The sequence below is a fragment of the Bos indicus genome, chromosome 20 (assembly GCF_029378745.1).
Source record: "Bos indicus isolate NIAB-ARS_2022 breed Sahiwal x Tharparkar chromosome 20, NIAB-ARS_B.indTharparkar_mat_pri_1.0, whole genome shotgun sequence".
Classification (NCBI taxonomy): Eukaryota; Metazoa; Chordata; class Mammalia; order Artiodactyla; family Bovidae; genus Bos; species Bos indicus.
Window position 1 is genome coordinate 20002134 of NC_091779.1, and position 22616 is coordinate 20024749.

Here is a 22616-nt window from a genome sequence, read left to right on the forward strand (position 1 = left end):
GTGAATCGCAGCACGCCAGGCCTCCCTGTCCATCACCAACTCCCAGAGTTCACTCAGACTCACGTCCATCGAGTCTGTGATGCCATCCAGCCATCTCATCCTCTGTCGTCCCCTTCTCCTCTTGCCCCCAATCCCCCCAATCCCTTCCAGATCTCATTGGAAAAGATCAGAGTCTTTTCCAATGAGTCAGCTCTTTGCATGAGGTGGCCAAAGTACTGGAGTTTCTGCTTTAGCATCATTCCTTCTAGAATGCGATAAAACTGATTTAACCTGGGGCACGAAGCAGGTTTGGAGCAGAAAATGGCAACCCACTCCAGTATTCTTGCCTGGAGAACCCAATGGACAGAGGAGCCTGGTAGGCTGCACTCCACGGGGTCGCAGCGTCAGACACGACTGAGAGACTGAGCAAAGCCAGTTTAAAGTCAACAGTGACTGTTAATAAGAATGATCCAGAGGGTTAGAAAAATCATAATCAAGGCTAGCTACGTCACAACTAGCGCTAGCAACATAAGCAACTCACTAACTTCTCTATGACTTTTTTCCCCAGTTGGTAAAATTGGGGACTCAGCTGGTTTAAGATAGACCCCAGTCAAAGCCTTTCACCTGCTCTTGTGATGAATGTGCGTGGGCAAGCCTGTTCTCCTCTGTGAAATGACACAAGGCTACTTGTCTCATAAGGTTATTATCAAGAAATTGAAGTAACACCAAGCTTATTTCTAGAAAATAAAATACTTAGTGAATTTTGTGTTGTTATCAGCAAGGGTTCTTTGATCTCCAAAATTTCATAATAGGTATTGTTTTTAAAAATGAATAATGGCAGTGTTTGGGTAGCAGAATCATATATGTTTCTAACACTTTTTCAAATTTCCTGACTTTTTTTGAATTTATATTTATTTGTTTGGGGCTATGCTGGGTCTTCGTTGCTGTGCAGGCTTTTCTCTGGTTGTGGTGAGCAGGGGCTACGCTTTAGTTGCAGAGTGAGGGTTTCTCACTTCAGGGTTTCTCTTGTTACTGAGAGCCCCTCTGCAGCACGTAGGATCTTCCTAGCCCAGGGATCGAACCTGCATCTCCTGCACTGGCGGGAAGAGTCTTTACCACTGAGCCAAAAGGGAAATCCCAAATTTCCTGAAGTTTTTAATTGCTATAATTTAGATCAAGATTTAAGGAGTCCATAAATAGCAAAGTATGTAGTGATATTTTTTATTAATGCAGGCTATTAAAAATAGAAGAATACCACCACCACCCCTTTTGGAAGTTTAATGTCTCATTTGCTTAAAAGTTTGCTGGAGGTCATTAGTTCTTTCCAATAATTATATTTCTATGTTAAAAAAATTTACAATTGCGTTTCATCATATTTTGTGATAATAAAATCATACAAAGCTAAGGACTTTTAATTGATAGCTGTCAAGAACCCATAACTTTATATCTAAAGCTCAGTAACAGAGTAAATCAGGTAAAATAATATATAAATAACCATCATCAAATGTAAAAACAATCATTCCAACCTGAGTATATTTAGGTCACTATTCTTCTAACTAAAATCTCTAGGTGTTGTTGTAAGAAAAATACACTTAAATATGTAGTAAAATGTGAAAAAAAGTAATCTGTATATCTTATATCAAGTAATATGTGTTAGTCTCCCACTAATTGATAGATAAATTTCAACTTGAACCTTGCCATTAACACTCTTCAATTTTAAGGATATCTAGTCTTTTACATATCAGACATTTTCTGTAGAGTATTATAATTGATATACTGAGAAATATATTATGTAAAATATCACTTAGTCTGTGTCAATGAACTGTTTAACTAGGATGTGTACTTACTAATAATACCCTTGAAATTGGATCTTAGAATAAAAAACACTCTGTATAATTTGTGGGTATATATGATGCCTGAATCATATATAGATTCTTGGAGTCTACTTAGGAAAGTTTATGATTAGCTTAATGACTCATATCACCTTATGGAAGGTAGTTATTGCCCCAAGGCTGCAGATTCTTAAGTGGCTTCATCACAGCTTTCACAAATGGCCTTTTACTAGAGTATATAATCTAAAAAACTCTATGTATGTATGTGTTTCTTGCTCAGTCATGTCCAGCTCTTTGCGACCCCATGAACTGTAGCCCGCCAGGCTCCTCAGTCCATGGGATTCTCCGAGCAAGAATACTGGAGTGGGTTGCCATTCTGGTTTTCGACCCAGGGATCAAACCTGGATCTCCTGCACTGCAGACAGATTCTTTACCATCTGAACTACAGGGAAGTCCCTTCTCAAAGTTTTAGTATAGGTGAGAGTATTCACCATTTAATGCTAAATATTATAATGCTTAAATGGTAAGATGTTTTTGTCACTTGAGTTGAAACCAATATCATCGGTCAACTATACGATAGTTGGCTTTCACCAATAGACAGAGAAGACTGTAGACATTAATAGGTTATCCAGGGAAGTGTTGAAATAGGCCAAAAAATTCCCATCGTTCCCAACATGCTTTGGGATTGCTAATTTCACACTAGATTATTCCAATGAAAAAAGCCATACTACTTTCAAAATAAAACCTTCGGCATAGAAAAAATAAATATGAGTAAAAGGAAGAAGAAGAAAAGTTCCTATAATTCTTAACCCTGAAAGATTGACATTTTACTTTCTGCCCCTCTCAGTTTATTTTCCTGTGTGTATTGTTGTCGTTGTTTAGTCACTAAGTTGTGTCCTACTCTTTCCATCCCATAAACTACAGCACACCAGGCTTCCTTCTCATAATTCTTTAAAATGGGCCTCCTGCTGTCTCAGCTGCTCAGTGGCTCCTTCCAAGCCCATCTCATTGTCTGCCTCTTCTTGAGAACTCATTTCTTCATGCTTTGCCTTCATCTCCAAAACATGAAAGGATCCCTCCCTGTGGTTCCCCAGCCACAGTTTCCTGTGAAGCGAAGAGAATAAAATCTTAGGTTATGAGAGAAATTGGGAAGATGTGCAAGGTCATATTCCACTTTGATGGACAGAGCTGAACCTAAAGCATTGAGCATAGACATAACCTTCAGCAAAGATCCTCCACTCCCCCTCCATATTCGGTTCCCAAGTCTGTAACACTGTCAGGGTTAGAAATTCTTGCTGGTGTTCAATCTAAACACGTTTCCACTTGTAGTTTCTTATGTTCCCCCCGTAAGTTCAGAATCTTTTTGCTCCCCAGGAAGATAACAGCTCTAAATATTTTGTTGTTTTACATTTGAAATATTCTCCTGTGCTTATGCTGAAATCTTTGGGTTTGGGTATTCCCTTAGAGTAAGTGTTGACAGGAATGGTGTCATGTCACCTGATGCCACTTAGCAGCTGACCTTTTCCTCCCAAGGGTGAAGTCTCAATTTGGCCAGAGATCTTGAGGGGCCAAGGAACTCCAAGGAGGCACGACACTGATGCAGTACAGGGAACCCTGCTTTGTAATCAGTTGCCTCTGGCTCCACCTTTTCCGTTATTTGTATCACATCATGAATGACCGCCATGTAAAATTCTTAGTCAATCAGAATCCTCCCCTGGAAGTGTGCATTATTCAAAGAAGTGGAATCTTTAGTTCAACAAAGGACAGAAAAATATCCAGATATTATCTTGTATCCCCCACCCTCACATCATTCAGATGGAGCGAGATAGACTTGATTTAAAAGTACAGAGTAGGAACAGCCAAGTCATTTCACCTTTACTCTTACTGAAATTATAGCACCTAGGGTAATTTTAGGAAAAACGTGGTGGTTATTAACCTTGTAGAACATTACTATCCCGTGGTAATGGGACATTGTTGATTTTTTTTAAATGCCTCTGTATGTCTTTTCCTCATTGCACCCAGAAATAGCAATCTTGTGGTCTTGTCATTGAATCCAATAGGATCTCCTTATTTCTTTCTCTAAGGAAGAAGAAAATCATCAGATTTCAGTTGCGTCTACCTGTTGGGTTTTTTATCCTTCATTAAAATAAATTTCAGTAGCATGTTCTAGGAATCTAAATACTTTTGGGGTTGAACTATATGAAATTATCAGTATTCAACCTTTGCTGGCATACAAAGACAGCAAGCTCATATAGTTTAACCAAACATAACTTGGAAAGAGATTTTCTGCCAAAATGACCTTTCTATCTTGTAAATAATCACAATTTGGCTCCACTATTTTTTCTGGAAGCAAAACCAAGACAAAGAGTTCTTTCTCCCTCCTCAGCCCCTCCGCCCCACCCGATCTAAGGCCTGTGGCAACTCATGGTCTATGTTTTAATGCCATCTAGTGGCTTAACGTGTATCCGAAATGAAAACATCCTCAAAGCTATTTACTTCTTGGTTGTTGTTTTATTAAGCATGAGTTTTTAACAGGCCTGTCATTGCCCTTTTTTTTTTAAAAGCAATCTCCTCTTTAAGTCTTTTCCAGGAACTATTAATATAGAAGTACACGTTCCTTTTATGTGAATACGTTCAGATGTTTAATTTTTTAATGAAATCCACATTTGTCTGCCGTTTTCAGGGACTCTTTTTGGTTAATAAATGTTGAGAAATACCTAAGAAAGGGGACTTCTCCCAGCAGTTCAGTGGTTAAGACTTTTCCCTTCTCCTGCAGGGAACACAGGGAGCAGGGGCCAGGGAACTAAGAAATTTCATGCTGTGTGCTGCAGCCAAAGAAAAAAACCCCAAGAAAGTCTTAGATTAATTAATTTGATTAATTAATCAAATAACATTTGATCCCTCTTACAGGCCAATACAACTGTGTGCAAAAATTTCCATATCAGTGTCCTAATTATCTTTTCTAAAATGTTCTCCTCTTTCCCAATGTATTTTGACCTTGAATTATTATGCTTTTGCTTGGAGGGGCAGAAGAAAAAGAAATGACCCTAATTTTGTAACCGTTGAGCTGTTAATATGGGAGAAAAACCTCAGGGACCTTTTGGTTAGTAATCATTAAAGACTGATGAAAACTATCAGAGTGTTAGAGCTCTGACTACAGCGCTTAAAGGTTTGAATTCAAGGGGCATGAGAGCTGCTCTGTAACAAAAGTGAATAATTAAACCCTAACTCAGGGGCTTGTGTGAAACTGTTTCTGGTTCTTCCCCTACAACCTGCAGTAGCAGATGCTTCACTCTTTATGTTCTCCAATGCCAGTGAGAAACCACGAAGTCTAATACAGTGCCTTTGGATTGTGTCACCCAGGATCACTGAACTTGGCCCAGGGCAACACCCCTTGTAACATTTGATTGGCACTTCTATTTATACTTCCGCTGCTATCATAAATGTCATGATGCAGAAGATAATAGTTAATGCTTAATATAACATTATGAAATGTTATTTGCCCTCAGTTCAGTTCAGTTCAGTTGCTCAGTTGTGTCTAACTCTGCGACTCCACGGACTGCAGCAAGCCAGGCTTCCTTGTGCATCACCAACTCCCAGAGTTTACTCAAACTCACGTCCATCAAGTCGGTGATGCCATCCAACCATCTCATCCTCTGTCGTTGCCCTTCTCCTCCCACCTTCAATCTTTCCCAGCATCAGTGTCTTTTCAAATCAGTCAGTTCTTCACATCAGGTGGCCAAAGTATTGGAGTTTCAGCTTCAGCATCAGTCCTTCCAATGAATATTCAGGACTGATTTTCTTTAGGATGGACCGGTTGGATCTCTCTGCTGTCCGAGGGACTCTCAAGAGTCTTCTCCAACACCACAGTTCAAAAGCATCAATTCTTCAGAGCTCAGCTTTCTTTATAGCCCAGCTCTCACATCCATACATGACTACTGGAAAAACCGTAGCTTTGACTAGATGGACCTTTGTTGGCAAAGTAATGTCTTTGCTTTTTAATATGCTGTCTAGATTGGTCATAGCTTTTCTTCCAAGGAGCAAGCATCTTTAATTTCATGGCTGCAGTCACCATCTGCAATGAATTTGGAGCCCCCAATAATAAAGGCTGTCACTGTTTCCACTGTTTCCCCATCTATTTGCCATGAAGTGATGCAACTAGATGCCATGATCTTAGTTTTCTGAATGTTGAGTTTTAAGCCAACTTTTTCACTCTCTTTTACTTTCATCAAGAGGCTCTTTAGTTCTTTGCTTTCTGCCCTACTGTCTGCCCTGCTATTTGTCTTACTACAAGAAAAATAATGTAATACTTGCACCCATGGGGAATGATATAGCTACAGGTTATTTACTGGCAGTGTTTGTAAAACTGAAATTTAGGAGACAATCTAGAAGTCAACAAATGACATATATACCCTACCATGTATAATATAAATAGCTAGTGAGAAGCTGATGTATAGCATAGGGAGCTCAGCTCATGTTCTGTAATGACCTAGGTGGGTGGAATGGGGAGGTGGGAGGAGGCTGAACAAGGAGGGGGTATATGTATACTTAGAGCTGATTCACCTTGTTGTACAGCAGAAACTAGCACAACATTGTAAAGCAATTATACTCTAATCAAAAAATAAATTAAAAATAAAGTCAGTGAGGAGAGGGGACAGGCAGCTGATTGGGGGGGGTAGCTAAAAGGGAAATTTCTTTCTTCACTTTTTATTTTGAAATATTTCACCCATATAAGAGAAATTATCTAGTGACTTTCCGAAATACAAGAATAAAAATCAGCAGTTTAAGAACTAGAACAGTGCCAATATTTTAATGCCCTGAGTATCCCTCCCAGAGCCCATCTGTCTGCCTTCTCTCAGGAATAATAATTTTGATTTTTATCTTTGTTATTGAGAAGGAGACAGTTGACTTTTGTTTAAACTTTGTACCATGTGAAGATACAGATTATGCAAAAATAAATACAAAATTTAAAATTAAATTTAAATTAAAAAACAATAAATTTATCTAATTTAATATCTTCATTATAACGAAGGCAGAAACCTTTACACAGAAAAATAAGTGGAGTATGTCTTTCATGAAGTAATGCTTGCTTTCAAGTGAGCATAGAACATGAATTACCTGTGATACTATTTCTATTTGTCCAGCTGTCAGATGCAGTGTACTTAATGTAACTTATTAAAAATGAAGTTCTCAGAATTCTGAAGTCAACATTTTGCCTAGAACAAGGATCAACCGGAGGGGGGTATAATAATCTTATTCAAAATGCTGAATTAGTGTATTTGATATTCAATTCTTAAAGCATAAATTTAGCCCGCATGGTTTAATGACAGTGGATCATTTGTCAGAATTCTTTCTGCATCATTCAAGATTTCATGCCTAATAAAAGACATCATGGTTTGATGTCAGCAGTTGGCTATTTGAGTACTTCGTCATAGGCAGCATGACCTTTCAGCACTGTGAGTTGTTCATATGCAATAGTGAGCCAGATTTTTCCAGTGACTGAGTTCATCGTGATTGGCACCTTAGGAAACATCATTAACTCCTGATGCTGTAGGTCACTCCCTGTGCATGCTCACCCGTGTCCAACTCTGGGACGTCATGGACTGTAGCCGGCCAAGCGTCTCTGTCCATGGGATTTTCCCGGCAAGAATACTGGAGTGGGTTGCCATTTCCTTCTCCAGGGGGTCTTCCTGACCCAGGGATCGAACCTCATCTCCTAAGTCTCCTTCATTGGCAGTGCTGCAGATTCTTTACCACTGAGCCACCTGGGAAGTCACTCTCAACAGTCTCCCAGTGACTTACAAGAATTAATGCCAGTTTCAAAAATATCTGAGATATTTTTGTCTTAAAATTTAGACTGACTTTAGTCTAGGTCAGTGCCAAATGACAAAATTCTGGAAACAGTTCTGGAACTGTTGGAGCAATTATAAAAACTTCACCCCGACAGTGTATTGTCAGTGATGGGTCTTAAGTAAGTTTCCTATGCACACACCAAATCATTACATAGACTGTCGCCATAGTGGGCTAATAGTCACTGAGTGCCTTCTGCTTGCCAAGCATTGTTCTTGGCACCTAACCTGCCATGTCACTTCATTTTCACGGCAACCCTTTGAGGTAGATGTTACTATGCATACGTGTGTACTCAGTTGCTTCAGTCATATCCAACTCTGCAATCCATGAACTGTATCCACCAGGCTCCTCTGTCCATGGAATTCTCCAGGCAAGAATACTGGAGTGGGTTGATATACCCTCTTCCAGCGGATCTTCCCAGCCCAGGAATCAAACCCATATCGCCTGTGTTTCCTGCATTGTAGGCAGGTTCTTTACCCAATGAGCCACCTGGAAAGCCCAGATGTTGCTATAAAACCTGTTGGTCACTCAGTCATGTCAGACTCTTTGCAATGCCGTGGATTGTAGCTCTCCAGGCTCCTCTGCCCATGGAATTCTCCAGGCAGGAATATTGGAGTGGGTTGCCATTCCCTTCTCCAGGGGATCTTCCTAATCCAGGGATCAAGCATGGGTCTCCTGCATTGCAGGTAGGCTCTTTACCATCTGAGCCATCAGGGAAGTCCAGATGTTACTATACTGGTTTACAGATGAGAAACTTAGGGTCAAAGAGACGGTAGAATTTTATAAGTTCACACACTGACTATGTAAGAGAGCCAGGCAACCTGGGTTGTTATGTGGTACCTAATGAGACATCTGAAATATATATTCTAGATAAACATGCTGGTTGTCACCCAGATGACCCATAATATAGGGTCTAATATAGACCCATAATATAGAGTAATGGTAACCCACTCCAGTACTCTTGCCTGGAAAATCTCATGGGCAGAGGAGCCTGGTGGGCTGCAGTCCATGGGGTCACGAAGAGTCGGACACGACTGAGCGGCTTCACTTTCACTTTTCACTTTCATGCACTGGAGAAGGAAATGGCAACCCACTCCAGTGTTCTTGCCTGGAGAATCCCAGGGACGGCGGAGCCTGGTGGGCTGCCGTCTATGGGGTTGCACAGAGTCAGACACGACTGAAGTGACTTAGCAGCAGCAGCAGCATAGACCCATAATATAGGAGTCTAATATAGACTCCACCCTGGGGAGACTTGTCCATTCTAGGAGAAAGTGAGGGGGGTAGGTGGAGATACAGTACTCTTGTCACTTCTGTCTCCTGGTCTTTAGATTCTTTTGCCACTTTATAGTTTCACTACAAGTAGAAAAAGGAAGAGTTATTAGAGACAGTGGGATCCCTTGGTATGTGTATATGTTCGTGTCCATGTACTCATTTATTCAACAAATTTGTCTTGAGTATCTTCTGTTGGCCAGACTCTGTACGCATCCAGAGCAGTCTCATTTTGCTTGAGACCTTATAATTCATGATTCAGGTAACCTTAATGAAGAAGAGAATCTCTGTTTACTAGAATAGCTATGTGGTAAAGGTGAGAAAACAATTTAAAGTATACTTAGTTTGCTGACTTCAAGACTGTAGCATTCTTGGTGAAGATACTGAGGATAATTTTGTTTTACATTTTTTACCTAAAGTGAGACTTTAATATTTTACATGATGTGATTTCAAATTTATATAAGAGGCAACAGCAGCCCTCTCTATATATTTCCTGGGATACTGTTTTACTGACTGGGGAATCCAGCAACACTATGAAAACTGCTGCTAATGTCACCATATTCATAGACAGTGTGGACAAATATCTGGAAAATCCCTAAGTCTGGCCTCTCTGGATTTCAAATAGATCCATGTCACCTTCACCAGGTGCTAGGAGATTCTTCAGTACTATATGAAGCTAAGTTGCAAGCAATATTAAACTTTCCCTTAGCAAACTGTTTTTAAAAATCACCAAACCATTTCATATTGCATCAAAGAGGGCCTTATTTCAAGAAGTTTAAGTAATCCTTTTTTCTTGTAGGTCTTGGCCAGCCTGAGAACTGTACGAAACAACTTTGCTGCATTGACTAATTTGCAAGACCGAGCACCTAGCAAGTAAGTTATTCTTTTTACCCCCACCTTCCAGCCAATCTTTTAAATAGTGTTTTCTCAGTTTGCTTGAGCTCAAGGCAATATATTAGATTTCTCTGAATCATTGCCGTGGTGTCTAACCATTTACACTAAGTCATATGAAGTCCTGTTAATTTACTATAAATACTTTGGAGTGATGGTTCTCATATCAGAAATGAATCAGGATGACAAATAAATATGGTGATTCCATCTGTCAGAGATCACCTGGCATGATCAGTCCTCTGCCTTGTCACACACAGGGTAACTTTATAGTTTGGGCTTACTTCATAAACTAACCATTGACAAATAATGTCATCAAGACTTGAAGTTAACCCAAAGGCATCCTCTCAATTCTAGCACAACCATTACTTGGGGAAGCCTCATATCACAGGCGTGTGTGTTAGTCTCTCAGTTGTGTCTGACTCCTTGCAACCCTGTGGACTGCAGCCCTCCAGGCTCCTCTGTCCATGGGATTCTCCAGGCAAGAATACTGGAATGGGTTGCTATTCCCTTCTCCAGGGGATCTTCCTGACCCAGGGATTGAACCCCAGTCTCCTGCATCTCAGGCAGATTCTTTACTGTCTGAGCCACAAGAGAAGACTCATATCACAGGAAAGATCTCTAATTCTCCTGCTGTTACTGACTCGGATGAGCAGTTAACAAAATTGGGATTTATGGGATGACAGGGGAAGGAAGTGTTTGAAAGAGAGAAAGATGAGAAGGGAAATAACTATAACTTGGGGGTTCCAATAAAGATGGGAAATGAAACAAAAAAGAAAATTAATTTTCCAATATTAAATGGAAAACTGATTAGTTATTCACATTCCATTTTTGTGATAACCTATTATGAATAATGAGGGCTTCTCAGGTGGCTTAGTGCTAAAGAATACACTTGCCAAGGAGGAGACTCAGGTTCGAGCCCTGGGTCTGGAAGATCCCCTGCAACCCACTCCAGTATTCTTGCCTGGGAAATCCCATGGACAAAGGAGCCTGGTGGGCTACAGTCCATGGACACAACATAGCAACTAAACAACAACAACATTATGAATAATAATATTATCATTAAAATATCAACTCTAAAGAATTTTCGAGGAAAAAAATTCATTAAATCAATATTAAGAGGAAAGTGAATAAAAATGTATTTGAACTTATCTATGCATATAAAATTTTGTTGTAATTACTACTTCTTAAAGAAGACACAGAAAAAAATCTAAACTTTCCATCCCATAATAGCAGAATCTACCTCCCAAATTCACTTTTCTTGTGACTAAAAAAAGCTCTGGCCGTTATGCCCATACTTTCTGTGACAGAACAAGGTTTAAATTAAAAAAATCAGTATAAATGCCACAATGCAAATAATTGGAATGGAACTCAGAAGGTTCAGTTGGCTTTCACATTTTTGCAGGTAATGCAATTTTGCAGTCCTATTCCCTCAGCCTAAGCATTTTTCACCTCCCGCTTCCCCTCTTCATCCACTGGGCTAACTGTAATTCATTCTTTAGGTTCCAGCTTAAAATGTAATTTCATTTGGGGTACTGTCTCTAAGTAACACCCCACACGCATCCACACCCACGGGACCCAGCCCGGGTGCTGTGCCTATCCACCACCTTCTGATTACATCCTGCCCTTCACCCCTATTTTAGCACATTCCTCTCAGTATTGCAGTTGCCCGTTCTCTTGTCTGAATGCTGCTTAAGAATTTCAGGTCCCAGAAAGCAGAGGTTGTGTCTGGTTCATTTTTGAATTCCCAGTGCCTAGTGTAATACCCAGCACAGTCATTTTTCTGCACGCACTTGACGGCTGGAAGGGTGACACAGAAATCCAGCTTGGGAAGCCTAAGGGTATGTTTCAGGCTGCGTGTTCATTACCAAACGTGTCTTCCATGTTCCAAGCCCCCTTGGTGCTTTTGGCATTTGGCAGCTTCCAAGTTCCATCACCTTCTCTTTGGAAAGTCGCAGCTCTGCAGGAAAAATGGTTACTGGTGTCCCTTCTGAACTTTTCAACCTCAATTTTTGTCCAGGAAATTGAGATTTTTGTCTTTGGAAGGTGAACAAAAAGCTTTGTAACTAATTCCTTTTACGCTTCCTTCAGCCTTGGTCATTTGAGTAGCAGCGTCTGTACCTGTGGGCAGGCAGACAGTTGTTCAGCAGGCGTGACGGCATCAGGCTAGTCTTTCTGTCCCCAGAGAGATCATCTGAGGCCTCTTCTATATGAGACAACGGTTTTCAACTGACTCACAGGGGCAAAACAGATTCAAATGGAAAAGAGCAGCTAAGAGGAGGGTAGAAAAACATAATTTATGCCTGAACTTGACCAGCCTTATAGTGCCCTGGGTGAAGTCAAATTAAACAGTATTATCTGGTGGACTTGTTTTTCTGGGCTTCCCAGGTGGCTTAGTGGTACAGAATCTGCCTGCAAATGCAAGAGACACAGGAGACTGGGTTTGATCCCTGGGTCCGGAAGATCCCTGGAGTAGGACATGACTACCCACTCCAGTATTCTTTACTGGAAAATTCCATGGACAGGGGAGGCTGGCAGGGTGCAAAGAGAGAGACATGACTGAACACACAGAGCACAAAGGTATTTGTAGTCTCTCTTTTGATTGAAACAGATTTGTACCTTCTTTATGGCTTCAAACCCAATCAGCCTTCTCAGGTATCAGAATAGTAGGACTCAGTCTACACACAGATAAACTCTATTCTATTCAGTGATAGCAAAAATGGATATGGCAAAATGGTTCATCACATCATGACTTGAGGGAACCATTATTTCCCACTGGGTACTCACAATGCCACTAGAACACTCCCAAGCCCACCCTTGGATTTTGTGGAAGTATATGCTAGGGGCTTCCCTGGTATCTCAGCTGGTAAAGAATCTGCCTGCAGTGCAGGAGACATAGGTTCAATCCCTGGGTTGGGAAGATCCCCTGGAGAAGGAAATGGGTACCCACTCCAATATTCTTGCTTGGAGAATTCTATGGACAGAGTAGCCTGGCAGGCTACAATCCATGGGGTCATAAAGAGTTGGACGTAACTGAGCAACTTTCACTGCACTAGCTTGCATAATCCACCATTTCTGAATCCTACAAGAAGTGCATTTGGAAGGATATATCTGAAGCCCTGACCCCTGCAAGCCCTCACTTGCTCACAGCTGACTTTTGGTAACTTGCTGCTAGTTCCTGTCCCCCTGCTCTTCCTTGTCCTTGAGATTTTCCATTCCAGAAGTGAGTTCTGGCTCATTCTTTGTTAAATGATTTATCACTGTAGCTGTGGATCAAATGATTAATATTTTCTGCTGTTGTTACTTGAAATATCAAGTTCCCAAGTGCCAGTTGTAGGGTTGATATCAAAAGAAGATAATAAGTAACAAGCCCATGATTTGGTTTTCAAAACTATAGAAATGTTTTAGAAAATATTTCTTCGATACCTTTTCCAGACAAAATCAATACTTCCTAAATGTTCACAGCTGCTACTGCTAAATCGCTTCAGTTGTGTCCGACTCTGTGTGACCCCAGAGACGGCAGCCCACCAGTCTCCCTCGTCCCTGGGATTCTCCAGTCAAGAACACTGGAGTGGTTTGCCATTTCCTTCTCCAATGCATGAAAGTAAAAAGTGAAAATGAAGTCGCTCAATTGTGTCCGACTCCCAGCGACCTCACGGACTGAAGCCCACCAGGCTCCTCCGTCCATGGGATTTCCCAGGCAGGAATACTGCAGTGGGTTGCCATTTCCTTCTCCAGGGACCTTCCTCACTCAGGGATCGAACCTGCAACTCCTGTGTGTCCTGCATTAGCAGGTGGATTCTTTACTCCTGAGCCACCCGGGAAGCCCAGTCATTATACAAGTGATTTGAATAATAAACTCTCAGCAAGTAGATGACTATTGGTATATAGACCAGAACTATTTCAAAGGCAATGGCAACCCACTCCAGTACTCTTGCCTGGAAAATCCCATGGATGGCGGGGCCTGGTAGGCTGCAGTCCATGGGGTCGCTAAGAGTCGGACACGACTGAGCGACTTCAGTTTCACTTTTCACTTTCATGCATTGGAGAAGGAAATGGCAACCCACTCCAGTGTTCTTGCCTGGAGAATTCCAGGGACAGGGAGCCTGGTGGGCTGCCGTCTATGGGGTTGCACAGAGTCAGATACGACTGAAGCGACTTAGCAGCAGCAGTTTGAAACATTAACCTTTCTTTTTAATGAAGCATTAATTAAGTTTCATAATAAAAACTAAAATGACTCAGAAGTTAACTTTGGTGCATTTTCAATCAAATGAATGCAAAATTTCAGTCCCAAACTGATATCAGTAAATTTAAGAGCAATGAAACATAGTCAGAGGCTGACTGGAACCCAGGCAATGGGAATTTAAAAAGTACCAGACTGCTTTCCCCATGTACCTCCCAGCCCTGCTAAGAGATCATTCATCTCAGGAAGGCAGATTGGACCAAGGCTCTGCCGGAACCTGCCATCTGCAGAGGTTCCACAAAAGCTGCCTGAAAAATAAGGCAACAGAGTAGAGCACGGGGCACTGGAATCACAAATCTCAGCTTTCTTACTTTGAAGAAGCCATTTAAATTTCCAAAGCTTGTGTTTTCCTCATTGGTAAAATGGGAACAATGAAACTGTCTACCTTAAGCTTTGTTGTAAGGATTAAATGAGATCATCCATCTAAAGTGCTCATTTAGCAAAATGTCAGACACACAGATCAGTTCAGTTCAGTTGCTCAGTCATGTCGGACTCTTTGCGACCCCGTGAATCGCAGCACGCCAGGCCTCCCTGTCCATCACCAACTCCCGGAGTTCACCTTAACTTTGTCCATCGAGTCGGTGATGCCATCCAGCCATCTCATCCTCTGTCGTCCCCTTCTCCTCCTGCCCCCAATCCCTCCCAGCATCAGAGTCTTTTCCAATGAGTCAACTCTTCGCATGAGGTGGCCAAAGTACTGGAGTTTCAGCCTCAGCATCAGTCCTTCCAAAGAACACCCAGGACTGGTCTCCTTTAGGATGGACTGGCTGGATCTCCTTGCATTAAGCCCTTAGTTAGGGTGAGCCACTACTGGAACTACCAAAACAACCCCCCAAAATGAAAACAAACACTTTTGAGACATCTTTGAATGTATCTATTTTATAAAATGTTTTAAATATCACTATTTTTAAGAGCTTTCAATTGTAGTAACTTCATTTTTTTTAATTGGAGAATAATTGCTTTACAATGTTGTGTTGATTTCTGCCATACAACAGGGATCAGTCATAAGTATGTGTGTGTATCCCCTCTCTCTTTAGCCTTCCTGCCACACATCCCTACACCTCTAGGCCATCACAGAGTGATAACACCTTTATAAAATTACATTTCAACAAAATTTAAGATTCCATAAGTGATATTTTCTTCAACATAATTGATTAAATACTGAATACATTGAACTGGGCTCTGCAGGGAATACAGATTAATCATATGGCATTATTATTATTTTTTTACACCAGAGGGTTTATAATCATCTTGTGAAACTTCACCAACATCTGAAAAATTAGAGACTACTAAATAAGACTGACTTAAGTACCCTTATAGTGTTTCTAAAATCTCAGCAGGATCTATTTGGGCCAGTTGTTAATATACCTCTCTAACAAATGTATCAGAGATGTTTCTTAATATAAGAAAATGGGAAAAAGTTGAAGCAGGTTCTCTAAGTGTAATATAGTTTACAAGGAATCATTCACTTCTGATAATGTATAGGTAATCATGTCGAGTTATGCAAAAATAAAAGTTTCATAACGTTGCATTAGAGAAACCAGTTGTAGACTCGCTGCTTTTTCAAGTTCAGAAAGTCAGTGTTTGCTCTGTAAGCCTTGGCTTAATTGAATATGGTCAGTCAATAAAGACTTCCTCTTCTCTCATGTCTCTGTGACATTTACATCAGCTTTATTTACCCCAAAGTCTATCACAACGAGATTTAGCTTTTTTTTTTGATCTGAACTATAGTACAAAGGGTGCATAGGAATTTGACTGGCTAGCATGAAAAAAATCTTCATTTGCTTACCCTAACTTAAAAATAATCCTTACATTTAAATGGTGTATTTGAAATGACTCAGAGAGTCCCGAAACCAACAAAATATCACGTATTTACGGCTCTGTGTTTTTCTCTCTTTGTCAGAAGATCACCCATGTGCAACCAACCATCCATCAACAAAGCCACCCTAACAGGTAAGAAAGATCTGGGACATTATTCTTTTCACGTCTAGGAAAAAAGCATATTTTCCAAGATTCCACCTAATTATTATAATACCAGTTTTTTCTACAGTTTTAAAGTATTTAAGAAATTAATCCTTTCCTCTTTATCATCTCATTTCTCTCATTGATCTCACAAGCTGTCCATTTTAAGCTATTGGTAAAACTTAACTAATGTGCCTTTAAAAAAAAAAAAAAACAATTAAATTTGTACTCCTACTCAGCTGAGCGTTGCTCATTCATATCTTGAGAGGTAGCATTACCTTAAAAGTGTTGAACATGTTGTTTCTGAGCTTGTGTTATCATCATATTGTTAATATATGCTAGTTTGGTTTAATGAAAGTCAGAACATAAATAAAAGTTACCTTCTTGTTTAATCAATACCCCAGTTGTGTGTAGGAAGGAACGCCATTCCAATACTCCCACTTTGGACCCATAGAGTTGAGATTAAATTCAATTTGGGAGAGGAGAGAAGAAGTAATTATATAATAGCTGAAAGCTCAATGAGATCAAAAGAACAGATGTTTGGGGAAGAGAAGTGGATGGAAGGGTGAAGGGTGTAAAGGGCAAAAGAATAAAATTACTCCAATTCCTTTTAGTCTATTTTAGACATGGGGCTTGACCTCAGCTGATCCAAAAACAGAGCAAATGATCTCATTTTGCTGAACCTGAAACCACATTTGAACTCATTTAATCATTTCTTCAAACTCCAATTGATTCATTAAAATAATTGCCTGGAGAAGAAAACCTATGTTTTCTAAAATTATTACCAGAAGACAATTAACATATTCTCCAAACTAGACCCACACTTCACTTGATTCAAGTGTCTTCCTTGGAGTCCAGCTCGTAACGTGCAGAGGAGCCCATTATTACGTTATTAGTGACTATACTTTGCTTGAAAGTGAACTTCATCATGTCCAATCAGGACCTTTCAATTGGGCTCATTTGTGGTCACCACATCAAAGTGATTCTGGAATAGTTGTTAATGTTGGTCTTTCGCGAATGGCTTTCAAATAGACTTGCGTTCCGTTGACTATTACATTATTGGTTGTCTTTACCATTTTTATCTTTCAAGATCTTATTGGTGATGATTTTCAGCTGGCATTTCATAGTCTGTCTGGTTTACCTGTTTTCTTCTTGCCATTGGTCAAGAGATGGACAATAATTGAAATTCCTATACATTAAAGTAAGTTCTTTGAGTAAGAAATGTCTTCTTCAGAGACCACAAGAGAGCCCAAACGTACCTGGCGCGTCTAATGAGAGACACCACGTGGAACCTGGTTCCCAGCCTTGCTCCCAGCACTAGACCTGAGCCCCCTTCACCTTTGCAATAAGCGAGACAGCTGACATCGCAGTTTGTACGGGACTCAGTGCTGTTTTGGTCCCTGAAAGCTCCTGTAGCTTGAGGTTCCATATGAGCCAGCTCCACAGAGCGTCCTCAGAGCAGCTGCAGGTACCAGTGGAAGCTACTGTGTCCACCAAGCGCTGGGGGTTGCTGCATGGCCAGGGCAGCTGACTGACCATCATGGCAGGCATCTGGCACTGATTAAAGAGAGGGTAGTCCACTCAGGAGGCACAGAAGCGGTCTTAAATACATGTGGGAGGCCCCACAGAAGCTCCCAAATGTTTTCACTTAGTGCTAAAGCCAGGAGCAATACCAGGGGGAATGGTGGGTCATGGACATCTGGGTGTCAAGGTTATTGTGGCCTCATTTGTACCCACATGATCTTGACCTGGGGCTGTGGGCTACAGAAATATCTACGAAAGGAGACTAATTAACTGTCATTAAGTATTAACTGTCATTAAGTGCTTCATGCAGCTGTATTCATCACAAAGCACAACAGGAAATGAACTGGCTAGCAAACGGAAGCCTTTTTCCTTGCCCAAGCATGGCAAACAGGTGGAAAAGTTGAATGAGGGAGTTGGGGAATGAAGGCAACAGCAAGGGACGTTCTCCTCTCTGAGCTCATTCTGAGAACGTGGGCCCTTAAAAACATAAATCGTGAGGCTTCGCTAGAAGACAAGACACAGGGGGAAGGTGTGCTTGTGAATTTCCTCCCTCGGTGGCGTGGGACCTGACTCCAAGTTCACTCCCTGGCTGGGGTGAAGGAGAGTGTTAAACAGTCAGTGCGGCAACCTTGAAGGTGAACTTGGCCTTCTTAGAAATTATTCATGGGTTCTAGAGGAACAGTGTAGTACTCTATGCAGTTAAGTTCATGGTTGATCCAAAAGGCCATGTTGGTGCACAGAAGCCCTGCAGAGCACCTCCATAGAACATCACTGATGGGGCACTCTTGGAATTGTGTGTGATTTCATAGGGGAGGAAGGCGCTTCTCTGCATGTCCAGAATCCAAGTCATACTCTATCATGATAGCTGTGTGGCCCTGGGCAGGTTACGTACCCTTTTTCTGCCTGTTTTCCCATTTACGAAGCAATGATTGTATTTTATATAGCTGTTGCTAAATAAATGATTTCATGTGTGCAATGCTCTCAGCATAGAATAAGCACTCAATACATCATTTTCTTTTCTTGTTTTTATTTGGTTTTTGTGTCTAGCATTCATTCTGTATGAACTAGGGGAGATGGAAAGAAAATTAAGTCTCCATAAATCAACTTCTTGAGCTTTAAAAAAGTTTTAACTCTCTCTATATCACATTGTGCCTTCTAGAACTTTCTCACATAGAACTAAAAACACTCCTTTCCCCCTTGGAGGTTATTCCATTTTACATGAGTTAAAGTTGGAAAAGTTTGATTTTATATCATTAGGGATGAAGCGTGTTAGTTGCCAGATTTTATTGTTCTCCATAATAGGTAAATACATAGCTCTACATCAGTGTAACAATGGAAAAAAGAAAAAAAAGAAAAACCTTCCAAATGTTCATTTAGAAAAGAGCCTTCCTACTGAAGAGCTATTTGTTCTTTAGTGTGGTATAACAGAAATATGGCATGTGGCTTTCTGGGCCTGAGTGCAAACCTTGTCTCTCTCTTTAGTTTTATTCCCTCATTGGAAGAATGGAAATAGGAGTTCCTAATTCTTGGTGCTGTTACAGGAATTCAAGGAGATAAGTTAGATGAGGAACAGAAGCCTGTCATGAGTAATTCACAAAGTTTTCTTCCTACATCTCTACTCTGTGTCTGACCTTTTTTTTGATCCTAAAAAAAGCTAAAATTAGCTTTGATCCTAAAGCTAATTTTAAAGCTAATTTTAAAACTGGTGGTGTAGAGAAGGATAGTGGCGATGTATCAGCTTTACTTGTGTGTTTAATTTGTGATTTTGTTTGCAAACAGTAGTGATAGCACATCTTTAGGAATCCCTGTACTTAATGCAGGGCTCCCAGGTGTCTTGGTGGTAAAGAATCTGTCTGCAATGCAGGAGACCCAGGTTTGATCCCTGGGTTAGAAAGATGCCTTGGGGGGAGGAAATGGCAACCCACTCCAGTATTCTTGCCTGGAAAATCCCATGGATAGAGGAACCTGGTGGGCTACAGTCCATAGGGTTGCAAAGAGTAGGACAGGACTGAGTGACAGACACACATACACATACTAGTGCAAGGCTCACATGCGTAAGTCCTTAGCTGAGAGTGAATAGCAGAACTAGAGTGTGCTGAAACATGAGAGGGCAGCAGAGAGTCAGAGCTGCCAAGCTATACCTGCATGGTGACATTGAGCCCTGGTTTTGGTATAAAGCCTTGTCTTTGGGGACACGGTTAGTTCTTTTGAGCATTTCAATTTCAAACGAAGCTAACTCAAGAAAAATGTTCTGTGGCCATCTCCTGAGACCCTGTCACATCTTGACAATATCACTTTACAGTATTTGTAATTTCCATATTTTCTGTCCCTTTGTTAGTCGCTCAGTTGTGTCAGACTTTGCAACTCCATGGCCTGTAGCCCACCAGGCTCCTCTGTCCATGGAATTCTCCAGGCAAGAATACTGGAGTGGGGTTGCCCTGCCGGCATCCAGGGGATCTTCCTCAGGGATCTAACCGGGGCGCCTGCATTGCACGCAGATTCTTTACCTTCTGAGCCACCAGGGAAGCTTTTTTAGTCATATTTAAATTGAGGATCTTCATGGTGAGAATGTAACTGAGAGAAAATGCATTTAAAGTTCTCTATTTTAAAAATGAGAAAATTGAGTCCTAGTGAGAAAAAAAAAATGCTACTTAGAGGCAGAACTGAGAATAAATGCAAGACCCCTTTTTCCCAAGTTTATACCCTTATAAAATTATCAGTGAAATTAGGGTAGCCTTCTGACCCCACCATGAAGTGTATGTTTTGGAGAAAGTAAAAGAGATCTTAAAGGATATTGATTTCTGGGTAATAGATACATTTTTGTTTTGTTTTGTATATGGACTCAAAAAACTTATACTGATTTCTCACTGAACAGGTCTTTATATTTAGAGCTATTTTTGTTATTTCCACAGATTATATCCTAGAGGCCTTCAGATAAATAAAGGTTGGCCGACTAAGGAGAAAATACGAATTCTTCTATCAAAGCAGTAAAACTAGTACAATTACCTACCATTTACCTGTAGAGGGAGACACATAATTCAGGGACAAGCATAAAATAAAACAAAAGTAGTTTTAGTCCAAAATTTTGGTATATCTCCACTCATATTTTTTACCCTGAATATCCATAACTCCTTTTTGAAAAGTGCATTTTCAATAGAATTTAATCAGTTGTTAAGCAGAGAATTTAAAAAGTAAACTTTCAAAATATACTAGTCAAAACACAATGAAAAGAAACTTAATTTTGTTTGTTTAGTGTTCTTCTAAAGCACAAAGCATTTTCTAAAATCTATTGATGAAAAAAAAACTGAAACAATTTTTTGGGAACAATTTAACTGGAACAATTATTTTGCTATTATCTGGACTAATCATTTAACACTTTGTGCTTGCTTAAGAAAACAAAACTCTTTTATGGTGACAGTACTAGTGACTTATATGTAGGTTTGCCTTTTAAATCTCTGTGTGTATATAATAAAAACAACTAGTGTATGTGATGTAAAAAAGATACATATATATCTTTTTACATTATAAGCGTGCTGAGTCACTTCCGTTGTATCTGACTCTTTGTGACCCCATGGACTATAGCCCCCTAAGGTCCTCTCTCTGTGGGATTCTCCAGTCAAGAATACTGGAGTGGGTTGCCATGCCTTCCTCCAAGGGATCTTCCTGATCCAGGGATAGAACCCGTGTCTCTTATGTCTCCTGCATTGGCAGTGGGGGTGGGGGAGGGGGGTTCTTTACCATGAGTGCCACTGTGTATGTATATAAAATAGATAGCAGTTGGAAGTAGGAGCCTCTGAAGAAGGGGAAAGAGACCATGGTGAGAGATATATATAGGGCCTGAGGGGACACTGAACTAAAAAACGTGCCTTTAGACAGAATGGGTGGGGGGATGAAGACCCAGCTGTTGCCATGGGAGTCTCAGCCTCCTCATCAGCCCCTGGCAGGAACTGGCTTCATCATGCAGCTCTTTTTTCCCTTTCTTTTAATAAGAGCAAAGATAGTGGCAACACTTTACTGATTACAGAGAAGGAGTGCACAGTAAACTTTCTTAGGAATGTGATTGAGGGATGCTGAGAACACATTATGTTGAATAGCTTTAATAAAAAATTAATAAAGATTGTGTATGTGAGTGTTAGCCATTGGTTTTGGGGGGAAGTTTTTTGCTAGTTTTACTTTTATATTTGATGCATCTGATGAGTGTGGAATATTCTAAATTTTTGAGCCGGAGAAGTTTACTTTTACAAAAATCCCCACATTAAAAAAACACTGAACTAAAAGATTTGCTTTAAGTGCATGGAGTATGACTACTTATACTTAAATTTATGATCTTTCAGAGGAGCCAAAATCTGTTTCCTTCCTTAAAGCTAACTTGTTTTGCCTTCTTATGCTTTCATTTAGATAAGTAGAGCTATCTCTACTAATTTGTAAAAAGACCAGGTCTAACAATCACTTTTTAGTTAGAAATTGATTTAAGTTAAATTTGGTTTTCTAACAGAAAACCAGTGAAAATGGGAAAATATAATTTAATCGTATCTCTATTGACTAAATATCTGCTCTGGATATTTTGTTTTAATTTTAACTGAAACAATTAAATGAAACTGCATATTCATTGAGTCAGAACAGCAAAAAGATTATAAGTGAAGCCATACAGGTTGAAAATCCAGCTTTCTTCTTACTGTGTTGTCTTGGTCAGCTTACTTCAATTCTCAAAGTTTTCATTTCCTTCTCAGTAAATTCTAAGTCAGTGACTAGCATAGTGGTTGGTACCCAGAATGTACTCAACAAATACAGACTATCATTATTGCTTTAATTTATTATTATTATTTCATCAACAAATATTTTCTGCGCACCTTATATGTGGCATGCAATGAGGTAGGTGTTGGAAATAAAAAGAGTAAAACATGACTACTGGCTTCACAGAAGTCACATGGGGGACAGAAAAGGAACCATGAAAAATTAAGTACAAGCTAAGTACCACCACTGAAGCAAGTTCACATACCTGTATGTATTTGAAGGAGAGGGCAAGTGACTCTACCTGGGGGAAACTCCCTGCTGAACTTTGAAGAATG

At 40.3% G+C, this 22616-nt stretch overlaps 1 protein-coding gene across 21 annotated transcripts in view; it reads left to right on the forward strand.

Moving 5' to 3' along the window:
* Positions 1 to 22616, forward strand: part of PDE4D (phosphodiesterase 4D) — a 1602952-nt gene that overhangs the window by 1390542 nt on the left and 189794 nt on the right. For all 21 annotated transcript variants that reach the window (XM_070774938.1, XM_070774943.1, XM_070774935.1 and 18 more), the window contains 2 exons: positions 9730 to 9803; positions 15965 to 16014. In XM_070774938.1, coding sequence (XP_070631039.1) covers positions 9730 to 9803; positions 15965 to 16014 — 124 coding nt within the window. The remainder of the gene's footprint in view (positions 1 to 9729; positions 9804 to 15964; positions 16015 to 22616) is intronic.